Source organism: Mirounga leonina, unplaced genomic scaffold (genome assembly GCF_011800145.1).
Source record: "Mirounga leonina isolate KUSES-001 unplaced genomic scaffold, KU_Mleo_1.0 Mir_168, whole genome shotgun sequence".
NCBI classification, from domain to species: domain Eukaryota; kingdom Metazoa; phylum Chordata; class Mammalia; order Carnivora; family Phocidae; genus Mirounga; species Mirounga leonina.
The window spans coordinates 62,749,024-62,771,108 of NW_023270426.1; the positions used below are offsets into that span (position 1 = coordinate 62,749,024).

Below are 22,085 nucleotides of genomic sequence, written 5' to 3' on the forward strand. Positions count from 1 at the left end.
AATAAACCGAAACCATGAATATAACATTTTCCTGAGTTCTGGGAGTTTTTCCAGGAAATCATCAAACCTGAGGGTTCTTAAGGATCCTCAACATTGTTACCACATCTAAAAAAATGTATTTAATATTAGTACTTAAAGAACAGATGTGGGGATCAAAAGAATTAATGTATGTTAGGTGCTTACAATAATGCACAGCATATAATGTTTGCTGTTTCTCATGCTGTTATAAAGATAAGTGGTCCTAATACTTGAAAAGCTTGGCCTAGCAAGAGAGGACACTAAATAATTAAACTGTTAGTGCTAAAAAAGTATGCATAATATATGAGAGAAGCAGAGAGCATCAGTTCCTTCTTTCCTATACCCAACTCTGTTGTCTTCATTTAGGTCCCAATCATTTCTCATTTCCTAAGTGAACTGCTGTGAGTATCCTCATGATAGTATAATCCTTACAGGATTCCTTGACATTGTATCTACCAGCAGCTGCACCACCACCATCACTACTACTGCCTGATCCAATATTCCTTTAACCTGATTCCACACTCTGAGAATCCATTCCCATATATGTTCCTCTGATTTCTGTAGAGACAAAATGACAAAAAATATCAAATTATCTTGGTGTTTCTCACACTTCTTCCCATTTCAAATTTTATGCCTCACCCCCCACCCCGGGGCCTTTGTGGACTCAAGTCTGATTATAGGTCTAAAAGCAATGAAAGGTGGCAAAAATAAGACAAGAAGATCAGCAGTCCATTGCAGACAACTACTTTAAGGGATATTACAGGGTCTTTAGGCCAGGGGACACAGACCTCCTAAGAAGGAGTAGAAGGGCTGCTTCTACCGGCAAAGGAGGTTCAACATAATTGAGAGATTCAAGGTTCCTAGCTTCATCAGAATTTGCCCAAAGGCACCCATATAAGGACCCAACCCTTTCCTCAAGGTTGCAAATTCAGATTGTGCTGTAATTCAATCACCCACATGATCTGTTTTAAAGAAAGCTTAGAATTATAAATGTATAGCATGAGGGTTTCTTTTAGGGCAGCAAAAGACACAAATTTTGGTACCTGAAAGTGGAGTACAGCCATACTGAAAACTTAAAATGTGAGAGGGGCGTTGGAACCAGGTAGGGGGCTCTGAGAAGGGTGTTAGAGAAAGCCTAAACACCCTGAAGAACCCGTTTATAAAAACCCCATGAGCTTTGATAAATCTATGGCGAGGACTTGCAAAAAAGCAAACGTTATTGGAAATTTGAGGAAGGGAGATACGTGTTAAGTAGTGGCAGACACTTTAGCAACACTGTCCCATGGAGTTATACAGAAAGAAGAAAATATGACTAACGAAATGGCTGATCTAGCTAAGGAGAGTTCCAACCAGAGTGCTGAATGTGCCACCTGGTTCATTTTACTGCTTATAGTAAAACTTGAGAAGTGAGAGAGAAAATAATGAAAGGGCTGTTAAACAAAAAGAAGATAAGACTTACTCTACAGGGGCGCCTGGGTGGCTCAGATGGTTAAGCGTCTGCCTTCGGCTCAGGTAGCGAAAAAAAAAAAAGACTTACTCTACAAAAGATACTGTCAAGTAAGTGAAAAGCCAAGCCACAAACTGAGAGAAAATATTTGCAAAAGACTTATCTAATAAAGGTATCTTATCTAAAATATACAAAGAACTCTTAAAACGCAACAACAAGAAAACTGGGCCAAAGGCCTGAATAGATGCTTCACCAAAGATATACAGATGGCAAACAAGCGTACGAAAAGATCCTAAACATCATATGTCATTACGAATTACAAATTAAAACAACGGGATAACTGCTACATACCTATTAGAATGAACAAATTCCTAAATGCCTGACAACAGGAAATGCTGGCAAGGATATAGAGCAACAGGAACTGCTGGTGAGAATGCAAAATGGCACAGCCATGCTGGAAGCTAATATGGCAGTCTGTTACAAAATTAAACCTACTCTCACCATACAATACAGGAATCATACTCCTTGGTATTTACCCAAATGAGCTGAAAACTTCTGTCCACACAAACACCTGCACACAGATGTTTATAGCAGCTTTATTCACTACTGCCAAATTTAGAAACAACCAAGATGTCCTTCAGTAGCTTAATGAATAAATCAACTGTGGTACATCCATACGATGGATTACTAAGCACTTGAAAAAAAAAATCAGGGAACCTGGGTGGATCAGTCGTTAAGCGTCTGCCTTCGGCTCAGGTCATGATCCCAGGGTCCTGGGATCGAGTCCCACATCGGGTTCCCTGCTTGGCAGGAAGCCTGCTTCTCCCTCTCCCACTCCCACTCCCCCTGCTTGTGTTCCTGCTCTCGCTCTCTCTCTCTGTCAAATAAATAAAATCTTTAAAAAATAAAAAAATAAAAAATAAATAAATAAATAAATAAATCAAACCATGAAAATATAGGGGAGGAATTTTAAATGCCTATTACTAAGTGAAAAAAGCCAATCCGAAAAGGATATCTACATACTATATGATTCTGACTCTAGGACACTTTGGAAAAGATGAAACTATAGACACAATCAGAAGTTTAGTGGTTGGCAGGGGTTGGGGAAAGGAGGGATAAACGAGGTAGTGAAACTATTTTTAGTGCAGTGAAATTATTCTCTACAATACTATGATTGTGGATATATGTCATTACACATTTTCCTGAACCTACAGAATGCATAACACCACGACTGAACCCTAATGTATAAACTATGGGTTTTGGATGATAATGATATGTCAACATAGGTTAATCAGTTATAACAAATACACCACTCTGATGTGGAACACTGACAGGAGAAGCTGTGCAAGTGTAGGGGCAGGAGCTATATGGGACATCTCTTAACTTTCTACTCAATTCTGCTGTGAACCTAGAACTGTTCTAAAAAACAAAATATATTAAAAGAAAATTAGGCAAATGATGCTAAAATTAAGAAATGTTTTCTGAGCAAAGAAAAAATCCAGGGCACTACCAGGAAAACATCATTCAACAATGAGGCTGAGGGTATGACTGAAAACTCTTTCATTACAACTTCAAAAATATTAAAGGTGGTGCCTCAGACTATTAGTCAGTCAGCCAAAAGGCCCTTGAAAGACATTACAATAAAGCTCAAACAATAAAGCTTCTACAAAATTAAGGGCATTATCCCTCAGCCTTGTTACTAGAAACCCAATGTATACAAGGATTTATCTCAAAAAAAAGTGTGTGTGATTTTTGCTCAAAGGAATACATCTCAATAGAATTCACGTAACATCCACAAGATTTATAAAAGACTACTCTTTTTATTTAATATATAAAAGATTTAATATATCTTAAATGAAGAGAGACTTTTGGGACCCCAAAATTCCACTGACAGAAAGCTGAAAAAAAACTCACCTTAGAAACATCTGCTATGTTTCATGAGAAAAGACAGAGGTACAAGAAAAAGCACAGAAGGTAAGGCGAAGAATCATAAAGAATTATTCCCAGGCTTAAGATCTAATCAAGAAACTTCCAGTATGTGCCCATCTGGATCTCAGAATTGCTATGAACTAAGGACACCTTTGCATCTTCCATTTTTCCCCTTTTAGAACAAAACTATCTATAGCAGTTATCCTATACCTGTCCCCCACTGTATGTTCGGTATTGCAGGTGGGGAGAGGCAGATGGAGCAGGATGGTACTCAAAGAGCTGTGCTTGAGGAAAAACACCCAAGTAACCACATCTAAGCCCAGACCTGATTTAGATGATGAAATTCTGCATTTTAAGATGATATAGTAACAGAACGAGACATGTTAGGCCTTGGGAAGCACTGGGTGAACTCTGCATGTGGGAAGAACATGAACCCCTGGAGGATGGAGGGCAGACAGTGGCAGCCAACTTCCCACCTCCTATTATTCACATCTTCATGTAGTCTCCTCCCACACAATGGCGGAGTTGACTTGTATGACCAATACTAAACAGGAGAAGTGATAGTATCACACCTGAGAAATTATAACATTGTGGCTTCCATCTTGGGTGCTCTCTCATTCTATCAGATCACTCAGTCTTGGGAAGCCATGTTGTGACCAGCCCTGTGGAGGGGCCCAACTGGTACTTAAGAGAAGCTTCCTGCCAACAGCCACAGGAGTGAGCTTGGAAGTGGATCTTACAGACCCAGTCAAACTACAGATGACTGAAACCCTAGTTGACACTGTAACTACAACCTCATGAGAAATCCTAAATCAGAACCACGCCTAAGCTGACCCTAAATTTCTGACTCTAAGAGACTGTGTGAAATAATAAATATTTTTCATTTTAAGCTGTTAAATTTTGGGATCATTTGTTACATAGGTACAGACGACATGTAGTTAAACCCCAAGTGAACTAGTGAACACCACTAAAGCTCCCAGATTCATTCATTATCATCCCTGAATTGCTTGATTTTCCAATTCAGCAATAATTTATCTCCTATGTAAGGAAGGAGCTTCCTTTAGATTTACCAAAACAAGAATGTTTTCTTTTACTGTCTTTGGACTTAAAAAATTAGCTTACATAGCTTAATATTTTCAGAATTAACGGTTGATCTGGCTGAAAGTCTTTCTTCATTGAGAAAGAAAGAGAGAAACCTTACATTTTTAATTAGAACAGTTAAAAACACAAACACATATGCTTGTTTGGATAAAACTAATTATGCATGCTTCCTACTGAAGGAAATATTCAGAATAAATAAGCTTGTTTTCAATAGTTTGTTTTTAATGATAAAACTGAAATGTCTAGTTTTTTAAAAGTACTTGTAGTATTCCTAATGCAGATAAAATTTCCGCCATTATAATCACTCACACTGATCCAAAATAACAAAATACTACCTATAAACAATAATATTCTAATCACAATTGTCTGTCAAATACATCAGCACAAATTGATTCATCATATTAGTAACCTAGAAAAAAGTAGGAAAAATTCTAAAAGAACAGTGTACAAATAAAAAATGCTTTCATGCTGGCAAAAAAAAAAAAAAAAAGGTGCAAAATGGTCTCTAGTAAATCCAATTTTTGTTGGATCCAAACCTAGAGCCAACCGGTTTAAAATTCTGGCCATAATCCAACCTATAGGAAAGACCCTACTACAGCCTTGACAGCAGCTTAGGGGAGGTTACTTCAGCACACTGGAATTTAAAAAAATCTATTTTACAGCATAAGCTGTCACTCTAAGAGGGAGTCTACACTGAATGCCGCACCCCAATCACTGGAGGTATCAAGAAAATAAAAGTGAAAGGGTGCAATATAGCCATAGAAAGGCAAAGACAAACAATTACCCATTTAAAGTCTGTATAATTCAGGAATCAAAAATTTAAATGTCTATAGACACCAGAAAGTTAACAGTCAATACAGGCAGTGAGTCCTATAAGGCATAAGATTACACTGTATGAATGTAAAGCCTGCAACAAACTGGAAAACACATAGCTCATTTCAAGCGAGTTGCAATTTGCCCCACTGTTGCTTCACAGAATGAAGACCCAGTGTGACTGGAACTTTCTATTTCTCAGGGGAAACAAAAAACCTAGATATTTACTTAAATTAGCTGAAAACTAATTTTACAACATCAAAGATTGTGCAGGTCCATTTAGCCTGGAGATCTCCAATTTGCAAACTCTGCTCGGTGCAGTATTATAGAGGGTATAATTATCTCATATTTCTCCCATATAGCTCAATAACTTCCAGGGCAAAAACAGATATATCAGTAATAAAAATAAGACTCCAGTGATCCCACAGAATAATAATTTCCCAGAAAGTGGAATCAGGTCAAAAGTATTTTCCAAAACCAAGCCTAAGATAAATACTCCAACATTAGAGAGTGTAAAAGCAAATGAATCAAGATGATTAATTTCCAAACAACTTGAGTTAGTACTATAATAATTTCCATAATATACACAAAAATGATGATACCATGAAGAATGGGTAATTCAAATCAAGAGAGTATGTCACTATCTCAATCAAACTTTTAACTTTTTAAAAATGCCTTACTTTGAGTTGCAATTTTGGTTATAATTCTAGCCTGTCCATATTCTAAACAAGGCACACAAAACCAAGCTATGCTTTATACCTGAAAAGGGTATCACTTAACACTCCTTCATTACCTTAATATTAACTCTGAATTGTTTTTTTAAATAGAAGTCGTGTGTTTAGCCACATATAGTATCATTTTTGCTACTTTCTGATGCCAAAAGGCGTATGAGGGAAATGTGATTAGCAGGGGATAAGAATATCAGCCACACCCTACAACAGTTAATAGTTACACTGTTGGGTATTAGTTATGATCATTTCTGTAATGAGCTCGTAGAGGGCCTTACAAGGGCCCAAATCCAAAATCTTAGTCTTATTAGCATCTCTCCAACCTCCAAACAAATCAACCCTGAGTACATTATCAATCTAGACTATGCTTAAAATAAATATCCTATCTGCTATATAAAAATGGAAACATAAAATAAATGCTTTGCTTCAATGATGTGTCTTCACAGTGATATTTTTCTCTACAGCAAAATTATCTACATTATCTACACTGCAAAAATGAACTATTCCCCCAAAAAGGAGACAACAATACAATATCAGAGAAAGCAGCACAGTACTGCTGTCTCTGCCTTGTCTTTAACTTAGCTGTGAAACCTTGAGCAAGTCAGTCATCTGCCATCTCATCTGTACCAAATTAATCGATTTTAATTTGCCAAAGAGTTATGAGCAAAATTGTGGTACAATTTTTCATTCATTACTTTAAATTAATCGGCTTAACTGAGCTTTATAACTGAAATAGTTAGCTAAATGTAGTACCCCAAGAGTATTTTTTAGACAATGATAGTGTACAAAGTCATTCAATAGTTAAAAAAAAAAAAAAAAAAAGAAAGAAAAGGTGTTACCTTGAACTACTAGACCATTAGCTATTCTGGACAAAAAAAATTCCTTTCCTTCTCATAAAAATAATCCAAAAAAAAAAAAAAACCCACCTTTTTTAACAATGCTGAACACTATTAAATTGCACAATTACTCATTAAATTACTTAAGTAAACCTCATTATTCTATGGATGGAAATAATGTGATACATTGTCTGAAAAACTTAGCTTACTCCTGCAGGACTGTACACACTGCACACCTTCCAAACATTGACTACTGAGCCAGATGAACTGACAGACACATTGCACTGATACACAGTAGGTCTTACTGAACTACTCAAGGCCAAATGGCTGACTTCAGAACCATATGTTGAGATGTAGCTGGTGATTTGCTCTCTCTCACCTCATCCCCCATCCCATTCCAATCTGTGGAGCTGTATTAGTTTGTCACCTTGGTTGCTGAAACTTATCTCCTCTGCTGCCAGTTCTGCTGCTTATTGTCCATCACTGTTACTGATGTCCTTTGCCACTCCCCACCTCCCCACATCCCATTGCTATACTGCTACCCAATACTTCTTTTTTCTGTTTCACCATTTTTTAAGGGAGGGGGAAGAACAGAGGGAGAAAGAGAATCTTAAGTGGGCTACATGCCCAGCACACAGCTGGATGCGGAACTCGATCTCACAACCCTGAGATCATGACCTGAGCCAAAATCAAGAGTCAGACGCTTAACTGACTGAGCCACCCAGGTGACCCTGTTTCACCATTTTTGTCTCTACTGTTTGTTTCCAGGCTTCCAAGTCCCAGAAAAAAGAGATCGACTTCATAGACACAGTCAGCCAATCAATATACTCCTTTCCTTCTAATTAAAAGAAAAAAAAAATCAAAGCAGGTCAGAATGATCCTTGGCTTTTCTGAACTGTTTTTATCACAATCTGATACTCAAAGGTTCATTCATTGTTATTAAAGATGCTTTATGGTCTTTTTTATTTCTAAGTTTGGAGTTACTATAGATACTTGTCTATAGATAATTGAAATTTTTACAATTATAGTATTGTAGGGTTAAAAATTCCAAAGGAAACATAGTGGGGCTGCCTTCTTAACCTTTAGACGATTCACCAAAAAAAAAAAAAAAAATCCAAAAATTTCTATTAAAATCAATCTTAAAATAAATGAATAGCACTCCAAAGAAGATATACATATGGCCCCAAAGCATATGAAAAGATGTTTAACACCTCCAATCGTTAGGAAAATCAAAACCATAGGAGATCCTACTTCACACCCATTAGGATAACTATTATCAAAATAAAAAAAAAAGAGAGAGAGAGAGAGAATGTGTTTGGCAAAGATGTGAAAAAGTATTTTTGAAGACGTAGAGAAATTGCAACATCTGCTCATTGCTGGTACGAAAGTAAAACAGTACAACCACTGTGGATAATAGTAAGGTGATTCCTAAAAAATTAAATACAGAATTGACATTTGATCCAATTCTGGGTATATAGCCAAAAGACATGAAAGCAGAAACTCAAACAGGTATTTGCACACCCCTGTTCAGAGCAACCCTTATTCACAATAGACAAAAGATGAAAGCAACACAAGCATCTATGGTCAAAATGATTTAAAAAACAATGTGGTATACACATAAAATGGAATATCAACCTTATAAAGAAAACACAATACAACATGGGTGAACCTCGAAAATATAATGTTAAGTGAAATAAGCCAGTCACAAAAGGATAAATATTGTACGATTCCATTCATATGAGTTACCTTGAGTAGAGTCAGGAAATTCAGAAACAGAAAGTAAAAGGTTGTGAGAGGCTAAAGGGAGGGGGGGACAGAGAGTTAATGTTTAAAGGGTATGGATTTTCAGTTGAGGAAGATGGAAAGTTCTGGAGATGGATGACAGTGATGATTGCATAACAGGGTGAGTGTACTTAGTACCACTCATATACACAGTTAAAAATGTTTAAAATGGTAAATTTTATGTTATGTATATTTTACCGCAGTAAAAAAGATGAATGAAAAGTAAAGTTTACAATAGGGTAGAAAAGTAGTTGCTATTTAGTTATCCATGGCTACTGTGCAAACCTTATCTAAGACAGCACAAGTAATGTATCAACTGAGTAAATGGTGCTTAACTTCATTAGTGCCAATGAAGAGCATGGAAATATCTCTAAATATCTAAGGACTTCAGATTGTCCTCATAGAGCTGTCTGGGAAAGTTGAAAAAAATAGTCTGTCAATAAGTAAGATCTCTCATGCACACACCAAACCACTGAATAAATACTCATTTTCGAGATTTTTAAACCCTAATGCCTCCATGCCTACATCATTGCTATTCTCGGATATACCAAACATACTCTTGCCTCACCACGTTTTGCTATCCTAATACACCCATCTCCCTCATACCTGCAGAGTTCACGCTCTCATTTTATTCAGATGTCTACTCATATGTTCCCTTATCAAAGAGGCTAAGCTTGACAATCCTATACAAAATAGTATCCTCTGTAATTCTCTCTTCGCATAAAGAGCTTTATTTTTCTTCATAGATTTTATCACTACCTGGTATACACGTTTACTTGTTAATTCTTTTCTCCATCCACGACAATGTAAATTCCAGGAGCACAAGGACTGCCGGAGTCTAGCTCCAGCCAGGGTGGGTCTCTCGTAGGAAAGGACGGCGTCGGCGAATGAGGAGACACAGACACAAGGTCAGGTTGCAAGCATTTCCTCCTGACAGTCTCAGAGGAACTTTATTTATATGTTAGGATATTTTTGTCTTTCCAAATCTTAGATCATTTTCTGGATTACAGCCATAGCCTTCTTTCATTTTTCCTTTGTAATGATTAACATGACCTTTATTGATTTCTGCTTATTGGCTTTCGCTAAAACTAAAAACAATACGCAAAGAGAAAGGTGCTAGACAGAGCGTGACCGTTTTGTTATTTTGTTCTATAGAAACTAATTCTTTGTGGAATTAGTTTCATTATGATTGCTTAGATAGGCGTAACTAAGGTGAGTAGTCACTTTATCATGAAACCCCAGAAATATTCCCACAATTAATAAAGATGGCCATAAATAAAATGAAAAAGAATAGCAGGAGCCAGCCCAGAAATATTCCCACAATTATAAAGATTGCCATAAACAAAATGAAAGAGAATAGCAGGAGCCAGCTGTGGAGTCTCCTGTTTTCAGGATCGTCCCCCATACTTGGACTTTGTCAAACAGCATGAGTAGCTTGGCTCGCGCCAAAGGACTTTGTCTATTTTGTTCACTATGTACCCCCATCACCTAGAACTCCACCTGACACATCGAGGGTGGCCAATAAATATTTGTTAAATGAATAAACAGATGTGATGCTCACAGCATAAAATCATATTTTCCTTTTGGTCTTGGTACTATTCTACCATCTACAAGCCTTGAACAGCCACCAGCCACTGCCTCAAAGCCATCCAGAATGGGAATGATTAAAGTGGGAGGAGCACCTAGTTTAAGAAGTCAGATAGAAACCTGGTACCAGCACTGACAATAATACCTTAAATAGGCACTTCAAACAGTGCTTGCTCTCTGTTTCTAAATACCCTAAATGAATACAGTATATCCGCCCCTGACAATATGGAATAAAGTATAAGTATAAAGAATTTACCTCTAACACTGCTTTAAAACAAAAAGATACCATGTATTGCATAATAAACATCACAGTGCATCTGTTTGGATGAACATTACAAGGCACTTGCTAGTCTAAAAACCACAGGATTTTCCCTCTACAACTTCTCAGAGGTAGGGAAATACACAAATGCAAGAACACTAGTTGTTAATAAATACAGACAAAAATTAAGTAACCAATTTCTTGGCCCAAGAGATACACACTGTGGAGCATGAGAAGAATATGTTAAATCTCTGGATGAGGGAGAGAAAAGAGTGTTTCCAATATATACCTAACTTTATTTCAAAGTCAAAAGTTTAAAAATCCATTCCAGTCAAATGTCCCGCCAGCGCCCATACATACATGTTACAAGTTTTGAGAGAATTTTATAACTGCACTTTAATTTTCTGTCTGCAGTGAATGGCATCTGGTAAAGCTTCAGCCATTGATTATAATTTCTGTAGAAAAAATGTTTAATCAAACAATAAATACCGTCCCTCCTGAGAAAGCATACGAGGGCCCATTACTCTATGGCCTCTAGGGCTCACCGAACTCCACATGTTCACTTGTAAGGACAGTCAACCAGGGAACGCACGTGTTCTGCCCCGCCTCATAAGTGAAAATGGCAGGTGGAACCTGCCCTTCGGCGGGGTCCCTAAATTGGGTACACCTGTGCGCAAGGCACGCAGCGTGATCTGTGGGAAGCCTGCGGCCCCGGGGCCAACAATCCCCGCCCGAGACCGACCAGGCCAGCCCCTTCCTCTGATTTCCGCCCGGGCCTGCCCCCGGAGCTCATATCCCCGCAAACGCAGGTCCTACCTGAGCTCTGCCCCCAGCTACAGGGCTGCGGGGGGAGGCGGGAGGAGGCGTGGCCTTCCAGCTCGCCAGACGAACTCCCTCGTGCGGTTGTTATGACTTTCCCTCTCGGGATCCGCGCCCCGACCAAGTTCGAGCTGCACTTCCGGGGTCCGCAGGCGACTGAGACGTCATTGCGCATGCGACGACGGCTGCGACAATCCGGAAATGGGCGGAGCGTGGTCGCTAGGTTGGTTCCTGTGGAGCTAAGTGGGCTGGGAAAGGCTTGTGGGAGGTAAGAGTTGTCCTGTTATTTCCCCCTGGCCTTGCTCGCTTTTTCCTTCACCCTTTTTTTCTAAAGCGGGAGACCCCGCTTCCTGAGTAGCCTTGAGGATGGGGCCACCTTGCAGCCTCGTTCTCCAAGAGAAAATTAAAAAGTAGTTGTGAGACTGTCCATGCAGCCAATTGCCCACTCTCCCACTCATGTTTTATTCATCTTTACCCACTCCATTCCGCTCCAGAAAAGACAGAAGGTCGAAACTTCTAGATTTGGAAGATTAAATTTACTTCAAAATTATGACTTATAAAGTAAGAAATTAAGGTTTGGCTCCCTGACCCTGCTCTTTTCCTATTTCCTGAGTACTAGTGGGATGAATGAGAAACAGTTTTGGAAACGCAGCCTTTATGGGAAAATTCCTGGTAGTAAAAATTTCTCAGGAAAATCCTTTAAATGGCCTACAAAGTACAGAATACATGATGCTAAAAATAAAGTCGAGATCTTTAATTCTTATACACACTTGAATGTGAGACCTCTTAGGTAGTTGAAATGTTAGAATAAAAGGAGAGTTTGTGTGTCAATATCCGGGCATTTAAGCAATCAGAAATCCAAGGGGCAACTCTTAATCTTCATCTTAACCATTCAGCAGCATTTGACACAGTTTAATTACATCTTCTACTTGAAACTTGATACACATTTTTCATTTGACTTTTGTGAAATCATGGTGCTCTTTTGATTCTCCTTTGCTTGATTCCTCCTGTTTTTTTTTTCTTTTTTTTTAAGATTTTATTTATTTATTTGACAGCGCAGAAGCAGGGGGGGCAGCAGGCAGAGGGAAAGGGAGAAGTAGGCTCCCCGCTGAGCAGGGAGCATGACTGGGGTTGGGTGGGTGGATCCCAGGACCCTGGGATCATAACCTGAGCTGAAGGCAGAGGCTTAACCGGCTGAGCCACCCGGGCGCCCCTCTTCCTGATTTCTAAATGTTATTATGCTCTAGACCTGTTCCCTTCTTTTTTTTTTTTTAAAGATTTTATTTATTTATTTGAGAGCCAGAGACAGAGATAGTGAGTGAGAACACTGAGCGGGGAGGAGAGGGAGAAGCAGGCTCCCCACTGAGCAGGGAGCCCGATGCGGGGCTCGATCCCAGGACCCTGGGATCATGACCTGAGCCGAAGGCAGACGCTTAACCGACTGAGCCACCCAGGTGCCCCAACCTGTTCCCTTCTTTATCTGTCCTCATTCCGCAGGTGATCTCATCCATTTCCTTCATTGTCTTTTACATAACTTCACTATGCTGATGGCTTCCAAATATCCATATCCAGCCCTGACTTCTCTGATTACTATACTCACATATCCAACTTCTTATTCAACATATTACTAGGATATTTAATATGTGTGTCAAACTCTATATTTTCTACCTCCAAAACCTGTTTCCTATTGCATATCTCTCCATTTCAGTAAATGGCATTAGATTCTTACAGTTGTTCAGATTATCCTGATTCCTCTTTCTCTAACATTCCATGTCCAGTCCCTCAGCAAAATCTGTTGGCTCTTTTTTCGAAGGGTATCCTAAACCTAATCAGTTCTCAACACCTATACAGCATTATTCTACTCCTCAATGGATGCTGTAATTGCCTCTTAATTGTTCTACACACTTCTATTTTTGCCTTCCTACAGTCTAGCCTCCATTTGGCAGCTGTAGAAATGCTTCTAAAATGCATGTCAGAATGTGTTACTTTCCCGGTCAAAACTCTTAAGAGCTTCTCTACTCAAGTAGAAGAAAATCCAAAATTGTTTTCATAAAACTCTAAGATCCTACATTATCTGGCCCCTGGCCACTCCTTGCTGCCCCTGAGGAAGAGGGATATAAGAGATTTGGAGATGTGGTGGGGTGAGGCTTGACCAGTAACCTTGGAGTTTGGGAAATGGCAGTCCCAGAGGTGATTACCCAGCTCTCTTGCCTGGAAATATTTAAAGGGAAGAGACCGACTGAGGGTGCCTGTGATGACAAAGAGATAAAAACTGTCGAGTTTTCCCAACAGCTAGTAGACATGTTGGTACATGGCTGCTGTATTCATTTTCAAGGACTACCAATAACAAAGTACCTTAAACTAGGTGACTTCACAACAAAAAATTACTGCCTCACATTTCTGGAAGTTAGAAGTTCAAGATGAAAGTGTAGGCAATGTTGGTTCTTTCTGAGCACTGGAGGGAAATATTCTTCCATGCCCCTCTTCTAGGATCTGGTGGTTTGCCAGAATCTTTGATGTCCCTTAGCTTGTAGATGCATTATTCCAGTCTCTACCAGTATCTTCTCATGGCATTCTCCCTGTGTATTGCCTCTGCATCCAAATTTTTGCCATTGTGTAGGGACTCAGTCATATTGCATTGGGGTACACCCCAGTGACCTCATTTTAACTTGATTATCTAATGGCCTTATTGCCAAATAATGTCATTTGTGAGGTACTGGGCTTAGGACTTTATTGTATCTTTTCAAGGGGACACATTTCAACTCGTAGCACTACTAGAATTGTTTTGAAAAAGAAGTGAAGTGTTTCTAGTAGAATGAAAGAAAGGAAAAGCAACCAGGGAGCAGAATGAAGTTGTGCGAAGCCACCAGGAGAGGATGTGCATGGAAATTTTGACATGCCGGCTGGAGCATTCATTCTGTGTATCTGGCAATGGCAGTGTTGGAGTTCCAGAATTTGGGTGAATCTCCAAAATCTTCAAAACCATCAGCTCTTAGGCAGTTGTTACAGAGGGCACCATGGTTTTCCTTTAGCCTTTTCTTCTCCCACCCCTAAGCTGATGCTAATGGGCTTCAAGGTAACAGAGTTGAGTGTGGAACACAGAGAAGTAAAATGTGGTAGAACCAAGACAAAACAGATTTACCCTCTTCCTTCCAGTCATATTTGTGGGTCAGGCCTATGCTAGGAAAGAGGACACTTTAAAGTAAGTTAGAGGCTTCCAGTCCAATATGTAAAGAGTTTGGAGCTTGGTCAGTCACTTCCATCCTCACAATAAGAAAAAAGCTGAACTAAAAATCAGCAACTCTTTCTAGATCCATGAAAGATTGAGGTCAGCAGGAAAATTACTGACTCCCAAATTGAAGAGACAGGCAATTAAAGAGCACAGTTTAGAGGGAGCAGAAGTTGGCAGCAGGAGTCAGTATGGGTAGGAACACCCTAAACTGCGATTGATAAATTGCTGAAGGCTCACTGTGGACTACCATGAGAATTTAAACTCATGAACTAGCTTGAGAGTTAAAAACCTCAAGTGGTTCCACTTGTGGGGATAGGGAGACCACCCACATTTTCCTGAATTTTACCTTTAGAAGCTCTGCCAGGTTTTTACTGTGAAAATAGGAGAAAAATCCTCTTCTGTCAGGGGAAGAGGAAAAGTGGCCATTTTGAAATATGAGAGCTATCTGTTTTCTTTATCAACCCTGCCATTAAGGGGAACTATTTTACCTAACCAACTGGAGGTTTATCAATCTAGAGGAATGAAAATACTCAACCCCATCCCACTCTAGTCTTTGAAGTTGCTGGGGGAAGTGTACAACATGTAGGAACAGAAGGGGACTATAAACAGAGAAATGAAAACACTAAGGAAGAATCAAGAGGAAATGCTAGAAAACTAAAACACATGAACGGAAATGAAAAATATCTTTGATTGGCTCATAAGTATACTGGACACAGCCAAGTAGAAAATGTAGGTTGAAATATGTCAGTATAAAGTTATAAAACTGGCGTGCCTGGGTGGCTCAGTCATTAAGCGTCTGCCTTCGGCTCAAGTCATGATCCCAGGGTCCTGGGATTGAGCCCCGCATCAGGCTCCCTACTCGGCGGGAGGCCTGCTTCTCCCTCTCCCACTCCCCCTGCTTGTGTTCCTGCTCTCACTATCTCTCTCTGTCAAACAAATAAATAAAATCTTAAAAAAAAAGTTATAAAACTGAAATGCAAAGAGAAAAAAAATGAAAAAAATAAGAGAATATCCAAGTACTCCAGGGAAATGACAAAACGTGTAACATAGGCATAATAGGAAACCTAGAAGGAGAAGTAAGAAAGAAAGGAATAAAAGAACTATTTGAAGAAATAATGACTGAGAATTTTCTAAAATTAACGCAGACACAAAACCCACAGATCCAGGAAGCATAGAGAACTGCAAACTGGATAAATAAGAAAAAATCTATACCTGGACATATATATTCTAAACAGCAAAAAATCAAGAACAAGAAAATCTTGAAGCCAGACAGGGGAAAAACAACCTTGCCTACAGAGAAAAGGGGATAAGAATTACATTGGACTTATCTTCAGAAACTATGCAAGAAGAGAGTAGAGTGAAATATTTAAAGTGTTGAAAGAAAAAAAAAAAAAACATAGATTTTGATATCCAGTGAAATTATTCTTAAAAAAGTAGAAGAAAAATAAAGACAGTTTTAGACAAACAAAAATGGAGGGAAACTATCACCAGTGGACCTGAACTGCAAGAAATGTTAAAAGAAGTTCTTCAAAGAGATAGAAATGTTATAGGTTGGAAACTTGGTTCTACATTTAAAAAAAAAAAAATTAAGGAATAAATAAAGGTAAAATTAAATCTGTTTTTCTTATTCTAAATTAATATGACAGATAATACTGTTCAAAATAATACTGTCAACATTGTGTTCTATAATTAGTACTTGTGGATAGGTGAAATGAATGACTGCACTGTTACAAAGGACAGGAGGGAGGAATTGAAAATACTCTGCACTTTGACTATCCATGAAGGTGTATAGTGTTAATTTGAAAGTGGGCTTAGATAAGTTGTCAATGTATATTGCGTACTCTAGGGCAACTGCTTTAAAAGTTTAAAAAAAGTCATATGCTGAGGGGGGAGAGGAAAGAAACTGAAATCACATAAAATGTCCAATTAAAATCAGAGAAGGCGGAAAAGAGTGGAAGACAAAACATTAAAGAAACGAAGGAAGCAATGGGGCAAAGAATAGAAAACATTTAAAGCGACTTTGAGATCATATTCCACGAAGAATGAAGGGGGGGAATCGGAGGGGGAGATGAACCATGAGAGACGATGGACTCTGAAAAACAAACTGAGGGTTCTAGAGGGGAGGGCGGTGGGGGGATGGGTTAGCCTAGTGATGGGTATTAAAGAGGGCACGTTCTGCATGGAGCACTGGGTGTTATGCACAAACAATCATGGAACACTACATCAAAAACTAATGATGTATGGTGATTAACATAACAATAAATTTTTTTTTAAAAAATTAGACATTTGAAAATATCCTGCTGTGACCAGAAATGCCATAATGCATGCCTAGCATAAAATCCAGGGATAGGGAAGAAGATCTGACAAAGCAGGTTTGGATTGTAGTAGTAGAAAAAAATCTAGATTTTACTGCTTGTTATCCCACATCACCCAAGTGCTGCACATACAATATATCAGTTACATCCAAATATTTATGTTACAGAAACTATAAAGTTTAAAATCTTATGTAATATCTATAAAAATCATGTTTTCAAGGTTGGAATGGTACTTCCTCATTGGGTTATTACTACTGAGTAATTCTTCAGTCTCTTCCTGGTACTTTTTCTCTTTAATTTATTAACTTTCCCTTCCAGCTTATATCTAGTCTGAAATTATTTCTGATTTTCTATGATTATTTCTATAAGCACAAAACTTACTCTCATTCTTCTTCATTCTAATCCTCTTATGTACTGATGTTGCCATTGTGGGCAACCTGGTTATTCCCAAATATCCTCAGAAACTTATTCTCCCTCTCAGTATTCAATGACACTTGATATATTGGATGTTAAATGTGGTCAGTAGGCTTTTAAGATACATTGCCACATCCTTATAATGAGCTTTCTTACACACACACTACATACTGTAATAAATCTTAGCTATAAGTACAAGTATGTAATGAGTCCTGTGAGTTCTAGTTAATCTCCAGAGGTAGGCATGGTCCTGAAGACTCCCCCAACATAGTTACCCATTCTGAAGAGAAAAGACACAATGGAACTGATCTCAAGATGACTCATTGGAATCATCAAACAAGACTTTAAAAAGCTATTATAACTATGCTTAATGACAGAGAGGAAAGTATACTCATACAGAATGAAAATACAGGAAATCTCAGGAGAGACATAAAAAGTGTAATAAAGAACCAAATGGAAATTCTGTTATGGGAAAATAATATGAAATTTTAAAAAATCCACTGGTTGGGCTTAACAGCAGAATGGAGATTGTGAGGAGAGAGTCCATGAACTTGGAGATAGATAGATACAAATACATTTGTATCCTACCTATGCATAACACAGATTTCTCAAAAACAACATTACAGAGAAGATTTTGAAAGCAGACAGAATAAAATGACACGTGTATATAGAACAATGATCTATATGATCACTGTCTTCTCATCGGAAACAGTGGAAGCCAGAAGAGATTAGATCATCTTTCAAGTGCTCAAATAAAAAGGTAGTCAGTCCAGAATTCTCTATCTAGTGAAATACCTTCAAGAATGGTGAAATAGACATTTTCAGGTGAAACAAAAATAACAGACTGTACCATAAGCAGATCTTCAAGAAATGCTAATGGAGGGGAAATAAAACCATATGGAGATTAGGATCTTGAGAAAGAAGAAGCATCAGAAATAGAAAACACCTCAGTAAATATATTATTTTTCCTCTTAATTTCATTAAAATACATAGAACTTTAAAACAAAAATTTTAGCATTATCTGGTGAAGTTTATTAGGTCTGTTGATGTAATACATAGGAAAGCTGTATTACCTAGGGCAGGATGAGGTAAGAAGTAAATGGACCTAAACACTCTAGAAAGTTAAGGGTATATATTTAATACTTAGAGGAACCACTAAAAAAAAAAAAAAGCAGACGTATACCTAAAAAGCCAATAATTATAATGTGTAAGAATGTTCATAGAAGTTTTATTCATAATAGCCCTAAACTATAAATAATCCAGGTGTCCATCAAATTGTAATAGAATACTACAGGTATACCTCACTTTACTGTGCTTTGAAGATAATGTATTTTTTACAAATTAAGAGTCTGTTGCAGCCTTGCATTGAGCAAGTCTATTAACACCATTTTTCCAACAGCATTTGCTCCCTTCATAACTCACATTTTAGTAATTCTAACAATTACTTTAAACTTTTTCATTATATTGGTTATGGTGATCTGTGATCAGTGATCTTTGATGTTGCTATTGTAATTGTTTTGGGGTGCTACATACCATTCCCATATAAGACGGTGAACTTAACTGATTAATGTTGGGTGTCTCCCGACTGCTCCACCAACCAGCCATTCCCGTCTCTCCCTCTCCTCAGACCTTCGTATTCTCTGAGACACAAAAATGGTGAAATTAAGCCAATTAGTAACCCTATAGTGGCCTTTAAGTGTTCAAGTAAAGAAAGAATTGCACATCTCTCACTTTAAATCAAAAGCTAGAAATGATTAAGCTTAGTAAAGAAGGCATGTTGAAATCCAAGATAGGCTGAAAGCTAGGCCTCTTGGGTCAAACAATTAGACAAGTTGTGAAGGCAAAGGAAAAGGTCTTAAAGGAAATTAAAAGGTCTTCCCACTCCAGGGAAAACACAAATGATAAGAAAGTGAAACTGCCGTCTTGCCAATATGGAGGAAATTTTAATGGTCTGGATAGAAGATCACATCAGCCATAACATTCCCTCAAGCCAAAACCTACACCAGAGCAAAGCTCTACTGTCCTCAATTCTATGAAGGTTGGGAGAGGTAAGGAAACAGCAGAAGATAAGATGGAAGCTAGTAGAGGTTCGTTCATGAGGTTTAAGGAAAGAAGTCGTCTCTATAACATAAAAGTTCAAGATGAAGCAGCAAGTTATCTGAAAGATCTAGCTAAAATAACTCATGGAGGCATTTACACTAAACAACATTTTCTATGTAGACAACCTTATATTGGAAGAAGATGCTATCTGGGATTTTATAGCTAGAGAGAAGTCAATGCCTGGCTTCAAAGCTTCCAAGGGCAGGCAGGCTGACTCCCTTATTAGGGGCCATGAGCTGGTAACTTTAAGTTGAAGTCAATGCTTATTTACCATTCTGAAAATCCTTGGGCCCTTAGGAGTTATCTTAAATCTATTCTGCCTGTGTTCTATAAGTGGGACAACAAAGCCTCGCTGATGGCACATCTATTTGCAGGGTTTACTGAATATTTTAAGTCTCTTCACTCTTCACACTGCTCAGGAAAAAAAAAAAAAGACTTATTTCAAAATATTACTGTTCATTGACAATGCACCTGGTCATCCAAGAATTCTGGCAGAGATGTCCAACAAAATTAATGTTGTTTTCAAGCCTACTAACACAACATCCATTCTTTAGCCCATGGATCAAGGAGCAGTTTCAACTTTCAAGTGTTACATGGGAACTGCATTTCTTAAGGCTATAGGTGCCATAGATAAGGAGTTCTCTGATGGATCTGGGCAAAGTCATTTGAAAACCTGGAAAGGATTCAACATTCTGGATGCCATAAAGAACAATCATGATTTGTGGGGAAAAGGTAAAAGTATCTTCAAGAACAAGAGTTTGGAAGAAGTTGATTCCGTGGTTGACTTTGAGGAGCTCAAAATTTAGTGGAGGAAGTAATTGCTGGTGTAGTGGAAATAGCAAGAGAACTAGAAGTGGAGCCTGGAGATATGACTAAATTGTTGCAATCTCATTATAACACTTTTTTTTTTAAGATTTTATTTATTTATTTGACAGAGACAGAGAGGGCAGGAACACAAGCAGCAGGAGTGGGAGAGGGAGAAGCAGGCTTCCTGCCGAGCAGGGAGCCCGATGTGGGGCTCGATCCCAGGACCCTGGGATCATGACCTGAACTGAAGGCAGACGCTTCACGACTGAGCCACCCCAGGCGACCTCATTATGACACTTTAATGGATGAGGAGTTGCTTCTTAAGCATGAGCAAAGAAAGTAATTTCTTTAGATGGAATATACTCTTGGTGAAGATGTTAGGAAGACTTTTGAAATGACAACAAAGGATTTAGATTATTATATGAACTTAGTTGATAAAGCAACAATAGGGTTTGAGAGGATTGACTCCAGTTAAAAGAAGTTCTGTATATATAATGCTATCAAACAACATCATGTGCTATGTAGAAATTGTTTGTAAAAGGAGGAGCCGGTGATGCACACTTCATTGTGTAGAATTGTTTGTAGAAATTGTTTGTAAATTGTTTGTAAAAGGAGGAGAAATTGTTTGTAAAAGGAGGAGCCGATGATGCACATTTCATTGTCCTGTTTTGAGAAATAAGACCCCAACCTTCAGCAGTTATCTCCCTGATCAAGCAGCGGCCATCAACATGGAGGCAGGATTCCCCTAGCAAAGAGATTATGACTCACTGAAAGCTCAGATAATGGTTAGCATTTTTATTTTTAAAGATTTTATTTATTTATTTGACAGAGAGAGACACAGCGAGAGAGGGAACACAAGCAGGGGGAGTGGGAGAGGGAGAAGCAGGCTCCCCACGGAGCAGGGAGCCCGATGGCGGGGCTCGATCCCAGGACCCTGGGATCATGACCTGAGCCGAAGGCAGACGCTTAACGGCTGAGCCACCCGGGCACCCATAATGGTTAGCATTTTTTAGCAACAATATATTAATTAAGGTATGTACATTTTTTTAGACATAATGATATTGTACACTTAGTAGACTACAGGATAGTGTAAATACAACTTTAATATATACTGGGAAACCAAAAAATTCATTTGTGACATTCACTTTATTGTGGTGGTCTAGAACCATACCTGCAGTACCTCTGAGGTATATGCCTTTACTCAGCAATAGAAAGGAACAAGTCACTGATACATACAATATGAATAAATCTCAAAACATGTCCAGTGAAAGAAGCCTTACATGAAAAGATATATACTATCTAAATTTACTTGTATGAAGGTCTAGAAAAGGTGAAACCTTTCTGTGGTGCAAAAGCTAGAACAAAAGCATATGAAGGTTGGAGTGTGCCTGGCATATTTAAGAAGTTCTAAGGAGGCCAGTGTGGCTGGAGGGGAAAAAGGCAAGAAAAGAGGTAAGAGGGATGGGTGAAAGCAGAAGACCAGATCTTGTAGGCCACTTTAAAAAGACTTTTTGCTCTGAATTAAAAGGGGAGTCCTGGAGAACTTTGAATAGAGGAGAGACATTATCTGATTGTAAAAGGATTGCTATGGCACCTCTAAAAATTGACTGAAAGGGGTCAGTGTAGAAGTCTGTAGATAATTTAGGAGGCTCTTGGGTTCATCCAAATGAATGATGATGGTGGCACTGATGTGTGAGGAGCTTAGACTGGTGCCTTCTACTCAGTAAATTTTAACTCAATGTTATTTAAATTCCAGATGACCAAGTCAGTTTTTAGTCAGTGAATTTTTTTGAAGGTTCAGATACTTTATTTTTAATTTTCAAGAAATATTTATTTTCTGATTGCTTATTTTTCATAGAAGAATGCTATTTTATGTTCTGCAATATCATCAGAAAGTT

The 22,085-nt window shown here is 38.4% G+C and overlaps 1 protein-coding gene across 8 annotated transcripts in view; it reads right to left on the minus strand.

The window, feature by feature from the left end:
- The window catches only part of FAM172A (family with sequence similarity 172 member A), a 411,264-nt gene extending 399,650 nt beyond the window's left edge, over window positions 1–11,614 (minus strand). For 2 of the 8 annotated variants that reach the window (XM_035014858.1, XM_035014861.1), the window contains exon 1: window positions 11,317–11,610. In XM_035014858.1, coding sequence (XP_034870749.1) covers window positions 11,317–11,494 — 178 coding nt within the window. In that variant the 5' untranslated portion in view covers window positions 11,495–11,610. Of the gene's footprint in view, window positions 1–11,316 lie in introns of all 8 variants that reach the window. The other 6 variants (XM_035014862.1, XM_035014855.1, XM_035014863.1 and 3 more) reach the window with 6 other exon arrangements.
- Between the last annotated feature and the right edge of the window lie 10,471 nt (window positions 11,615–22,085).